At 41.7% G+C, this 6,355-nt stretch overlaps 1 protein-coding gene across 23 annotated transcripts in view; it reads left to right on the top strand.

Annotated features, from left to right (window-relative positions):
* CCDC73 (coiled-coil domain containing 73) overlaps positions 1-6,355 on the top strand; it is a 74,882-nt gene that overhangs the window by 28,900 nt on the left and 39,627 nt on the right. For 10 of the 23 annotated variants that reach the window (XM_081163895.1, XM_081163894.1, XM_081163896.1 and 7 more), the window contains one exon: positions 1,920-2,091. The exons of 6 other annotated variants lie outside the window; for them this stretch is intronic. In XM_081163895.1, the coding sequence (XP_081020021.1) occupies positions 1,960-2,091 (132 nt within the window). In that variant the 5' untranslated portion in view covers positions 1,920-1,959. Of the gene's footprint in view, positions 1-1,919; positions 2,092-6,355 lie in introns of those variants that run through there. 7 more of the 23 variants (XM_081163888.1, XM_081163890.1, XM_081163891.1 and 4 more) reach the window with 1 other exon arrangement.

Below are 6,355 nucleotides of genomic sequence, written 5' to 3'. Positions count from 1 at the left end.
AAACCCGGAAGTAACCCTTTCTGGTACTTCCAGGCTGCTGTGGGACGTAATATAAAGCGGATGTAACATGAGGTATGACTGTATCAGAGAGATGAAAGGTGCTGAAATCCAGAGTCAACCAAGTATCTACTAAAACATGTTTAAAAGATTAAATTAAAACAGATACATGCCGATCCACATTAGGGTTGTTGTTTTTTGCACGTATTATCACTTCTTGCCACCTTGTGATACATGTGACACTCACCCCACACTTCTGTTGATACCACTACTTCCCTGCTGGGGTGCGGAGGGTGCCCTCCCAGGCCACTTGGGTGTACGGCGCGGTGCACACGCCCTACAGCCAGGGTGGAGTGAGCCGCCGATGGGGGCAGAGCGAGCCGCCGATGGTGGACATTTGGCGCACTGCCCGCCAACAACTCCCAAGCCTCCCCCAGCTGTCAAAATGAAGTGGGAAGGGGGGAAGGCTGCCGGCAAAGCGGCACAGCTCCCCCCTTCCCCCAACGGCTCAGGGTAGGCTTGGGAGTTGCGGGTGGGCGGCACGCCAAATGTCACCCCCCTCAGCGAAGACACCTGGGGTGATCTGCCTCCACCGCACACCCCCTTCCTCCGCCCCTGAGAGGAAGTCTCATTCCAGCCAGTTTGGAATCCTTGGAATGGGTTCCCCACCATACAGGTGAAGTTGGAAAGCTGTCCAGCAAGACAAGAACAGGTCTGAGAAAAGGTACGGTATATTGAAACAGCAGGGGAACTGTTCAGCCAAGGAGTCAGTCTAGAGCAGGGGTAGTCAACCTTTTTATACCTACCACCCACTAATGCATCTTTCTTGATGGTAAAATTTCCTTACCGCCCACCAGTGCTCTATGGAAGAAGGATTCAGCTTGTGCCGTAGAACCCCCTACCGCCCACCTAGAATCCTGAAACGCCCACTAGTGGGTGGTAGGGACCAGGTTAACAACCCCTGGTCTAGAGCAAAAAGAGCTAGGCAGAAGGAAGTGTGTCACTAGAAGGCAGAAGACAAGCAGTTTCATAGCTTGCATACTGCCTTACCCTGCCGCAGCATGCTGATCTAAGGCACCTCCATATGAATTTTTTATCGTATATTAATTATTATTTGTGCTCTTGATGCTAGTGGGGTGATCCCACACGATCCCACTATCAATACTGTTGGCTCTTGGACAACATCTGGGGTGATTACATTTTTTCATTTCCAATCAGTGTATATCCCATAACCTCTTGCTGAAATCCCATGACTTCTTGTACCACAAATGTTCTGTTTTTATTTTTGTCTTGCTTTTGTTATGCTATAGCTGGCAGCACTGGGGAAGCATCATGGTATAAACTAAAGCAGAATAAATTCACCACTCACTGTTACTGCATCCAGAATATATTGCAGAATGTACCCACAAGAGAACACCAGACTGATTGTTATTATGTCCTGATGTGTAAAACCACAGAATTCAAAGAGAATGTAAAGTACTTTCGTTTTCCCATGGCTGTATGTGTGGTAGGGTGCCCATGCTACAAATTTGTATTGACTTCCTAAAAACTTGTAACATGGGCACCATACTGGGGCATCCCCAAATAGTGCTGAAATACAAGCTTATTTTATGGTATATAAATTAGTGCTTGCTACTGCTCTTGCTAACACTGATATTGTGAGCACAATATGCCAGAGCCTGTTTAAATAGAAAGAGCCTGACCGAGTTGGCATGTGCAGTTGCCCTATGAGCTCAGCTCTGTCCTTGTGGGAAGTCTACCAGCATGATGAAGGGGTTGGTGGCAGTAAACTGCACATCAACAGTGTGATTGGATTGTGACCTATATGTTTTAAAGTTTTAGCTAATATTTTAAATTGCAGTATAAATACTTGCCATTTTCTGGTGTAGCAATTTTCTGAATGATACTCTTTTCATTTCAAGTAAAACGCACGCTAAAAAAATTATAGATACAATTTCTAAAATGGATGAAGAATTAAATAAGGAAGCACCTGCCTGTACCTTACAGAATTCTGCCGAAGCATTGATTTCTCTTCAGCTATCAGATTTTAAAACAAATTTTCTGGAGGCAGTAGAAGAATTGCGTATGAGAAGGGTAGGCACATTTACTTACTTATATTTCTAGCTAATTTGGAAATGTAAAGCAATTAAAGGCATTCTTATTCCTAAGCCTTTTAACTTTTTTTTTAGCTTTTTAATGTTATTTTTATAGTTTTAGTTCCTGATTAATCTGATGGTGATTATTTAGCTTGCATTTGAGGTATTAATTTGTATATGTTACTGCTGATGTTGATACTTTTCCTTCCCCCCGCGTTACTGCTTATTCTTTGTATTTTTCTGGATTTTTTTTTACATGTTTTAATGAATTATATATGTTTTATATTCTGTTGTACATTATCAAGAGGCTCATTGTATGAGGCAATGGATCAGTGTAACAAACAAAACAAGCAAAATGAAATATACAGTAAAATGTATTAAAACTTATCCATGTTTTTTAGCCTTTGCCATTGGAAGCCAACCTAAACTGGGTTTTACACAGCTTTTACAAAATGCTATATTGGTCGCTAGTAGAAAGGAGTTCCACAGTCATAAGAATGCATTTCTTATGCACAGCCTTGCTATTCAACATGAATGGTATAATCAAAAGCTGTAGAAAGGTGGTTTTTATGGATTTAAGTGTCTTTAACCCTCAGGGCTGGGGTTGAAAGTGTGGTTCCCATTGGTGCAATGGCAACCTTGAGGTCATCCGTTGCTTCCCACAAATCCTCTGAGCCTTCCCATGCACTTTTCCTCCCTTGAAAAGTACACAGAGCTGAAGGAAGAAGTTGGAAGAGTGATGATATTCCCCACTACACATTGCAGCTCTGTTTGCTTTCCTTCTGCATCTGACTTTTACTGAGATTCCTTGGCAAACCAGACTTTATGTGCATGCACTTCCTCTCTTTCTGTCACTTACTTTGCATGTCCATGTGTCCATGTATGTGATTGACTGCAGAACAGAGAAGTGATCAGAGGGTGTGGTGCCCACACATTGAACTCAAATGTGCCCATAGGCCTAAAATGATTGGCAACTTTCCCTTGAGGAATTTCACAGGTTAAAGGAGTGGTGAAAGTGGCAAGAAATGAGGATCCTGGATACTGGCAAAACACCATGGAACATTGGAAAAATGGCATTTCAACACCATAATCACTTAGCTTTGATACTGCTATAACATTGATTAGGAGATTCCTGGTAAAACACATATATCACTTTAATCACTGGTCAAAGCCAGCTGAAGCTTTTTGACAATCCTTAAGGGTAGCTCAAAATAAGTAGGCATTACAGTAGTTTATGCTTGATGTTAGTGAAGTTCAGTGATGGTTTAAGGTCTGCATCAGTGCCCACCCGCTTTTGTAGGTACAACTGCCATCTATATTGTGTAAGCTCACAGGATCCTATATTTTGTTTTTAAGAAGTTTTTTTCCCCATTCACAAATGTAAATACTTTTGCATATCTAGGAGGTCTCATGAGTATGTATAAACCATTACCTTACTTTTGAGTGGCCCTGTGTTGCTTATAAACTGATATGTACTCATCCACTTAAGTTCACTATTAGAGGGAACAAGTTGGACTTGCACAAAATGTTGTGGTGTATCTCCCCTCTCAATATAATATTCTTTTCAAGCATAACATCCAGTATTTACAGACACATGTCTCATTTTTATATCCTGTCACTCCAAATTCTATGACTATTAATCCTATTAATCATTCTCAGACCACATTGGGCTGGCTTTGGCCTTTTGGGGTTTTGAAAAAAGATTAATTCAAACCTTGTGGTTTCCCCTAGCATACTAATACTATCTTCTTGTTTCTCTGTTTGGAGGTATGTAAGAAGGCATTGCCCTGAAAAACATTAGAGACAGAGTAAAAGAGATAAGTGTAGCTGCTAAAGGAATCAGCTGTCCAGACTGATGACAAGATTCAGGAAATATTTTAAAACTGAGACTGGCCATTCCCTGTGGCATGGCTAAAGTGGTGATAATCCTGTGTCTCACAGTGAACTTGGTGCTGTGTTGTAGTGGCCTCAGCTGCTGTTCAAGTCCCTTCTAGCTGAAGACTGGAATCCTATTTGCATATGCATGACCTGTGGCAACGGAATAGTGCTATGGGTATCTTTGTTATAACTGTACATAACAGTGAATTATTCCTTTGTATTGTTGTGCTCACTCCAGTTTTCAGAGCATTGAAAAACAGGAAAGAGGGAAGAAGAATATGCCCCTTTCTAGAAGAAAACTCTGGCCATTACCTTTGTTATACAAGAACCAGCACTTCACTCTCACCAATGCCAATCTGTTCAATGAAAGGGAATCTGCCAGGCTAAATTTCAACCAGTTTGAGCCACTATAGGGATGCTTCTGTATGGGTACTTATTGTGAGATTTGTGCTGCTGATGTATGCAAGTTATTTGCAGCATCCACATGGTAGTGTTGGCATCAGAATGCCCCCTATTGAATCCAGATTTCTCTTTTCCAGGAAAAAGCCAATTAAGTTTTTAAAACACCATGTTGCCAGTTACCTGCTTATAGTATTAAGCCTCTTCATGGAAGCATCCTAGTAGTCTCTTTTTACAACCCCAGTCATAAGCTGGACAGGGTGTGTCCTTCAGGCCACCCCCTCATCTAATTACACTTACATAAGCTGTTCTCTGTGCAAGGGCAGTTACTTTGCAGCATGGCCTAAAGAAATATCTCAGGCATTACCAATTCTTAATTGTACTTAAGTATCATGCATGGTTAGAGAAACAACCTATTCATGCATTAGCCATCTCCACTCTTTAAAATTTTGTTTCCTTGTTGCTGCCTATTATCTGTGTCTGGGGACCAGGGACAGAGCCCACTCCTTTTATCTTAAAACGTGCTATAGCGGGCTTTGAACTTCAGAAATGTTTAGGTACAGGTAACTCACAACTTATGCTCATTTAACTTGTGCACATTTAGCTTTACAGTACATGGTTGGCAAAATTAAAAATAAAAAGGGGGCAGAAAGGGGTTGGGCATCTGGGAAAAAAAGACTTTTCAACGCTACCTGCTGGTGAACCACATGTGTTTTGACTATACTTGATTTTTGTTTTATGTGCTGTCCCTGGAATGTAACCCCAAGTTGAGTTTCGCCTGTACAGTATTAACAAGTTTTGCTTCAACATCTAGTTTATGTAGGCCCATTGCAGGGTATCCTAAAACAGACTGTGAAGTAATTTGGAAGTCTGAGAACTGTTTGATTGAGCAGCATGAAAGAAATGGATTTTGCAATTTCGTAGGAGGTGGATTATGAGTTTGAAAACGATGGTAAAAGTACCTAGTTTGGGTTGCTTGGATGTGAGCCAGCTGTACTCTGTTCCTAAATCTGTTCAGGGTCAAGAATCAGGGGGGCTTGACCAATGTACAGCCTATCTTGTAAAACTACAGCCTGAAGCAAGCACTTTACAAAGGCTTGACACTTTCTAAAGGTTATAACGAGTAAATAAACCATCAAATGACTCCTCTTTTATTGTTATGGTGGTGTTTTTGTAAAAACACTTAAATCCTTGTAGTCCTAAGGCAGCTAATAAAATATCAAGACTTCTAAAGGTTTTGTGTCTCTTGTTATCATCTAAAAATTATATACAGTTTTCCTCCTAAACATAAGAAAGTTTTCTTTTTAATGTGTTGCATGGATGTTTCAAGATAGAATGTATAAGTTTTTAAAACTTCCAGTTTAGAATGAAGGGGGAGGGGACTAACAGTGGTGAACTGAAGACCCTTAAATCTTTTAGGGAGCAATCCTAACCCAAAATTTGTGCTCCTGGAGGGGATTAGTATCGATCAGAGGTATCCCTCCACCTTCTTCCACCTGCCCGGAAACCTATGTCCCCACTGTGGAAGGATGTGTGAATCCAGAACTGCCCTCCACAGTCACTTACGCACTCATTGTTAAGACCGTGTTCATGAAAGACAATCTTACTTGGAGATGAGTGATCGCCGAAGAGGAAGAAGAGCTGGTTAGGAGGATCAGGTATCCTGGAACACCCTGCTGTAGTTTCTAAAGGTGCAAACTATTTGAGATATCCTGCTGGTGCAAGGCTCTGAAACGGCATTTTGGAGATGGGGCAGAGCTGGGCTGGCTAAGGATGTTCTGGATCCTAAGCCAATCCATTCACAAGTAAGGACCTGATCTGCAGGCCAGTGGCAGACAGCAGCGAAAACGGAAATAACAAAGCTCTTGGCTTTGAGTGGCATGAGGCAGCAGTGTTTTGGATGCAGCAGTGGTTCTGCAACTCTGACTTCCTAGAATCATAGAATTGTAGAGTTGGAAGGGACCCCAAGGCTCATCTAGTCCAAT

This window comes from Podarcis bocagei, assembly GCF_964188305.1.
Source record: "Podarcis bocagei genome assembly, chromosome: 1".
In the NCBI taxonomy this organism is placed as follows: domain Eukaryota; kingdom Metazoa; phylum Chordata; class Lepidosauria; order Squamata; family Lacertidae; genus Podarcis; species Podarcis bocagei.
The sequence above is the reverse complement of the archived record's forward strand: the minus strand, read 5'-3'. Positions and strand labels throughout refer to the sequence as shown.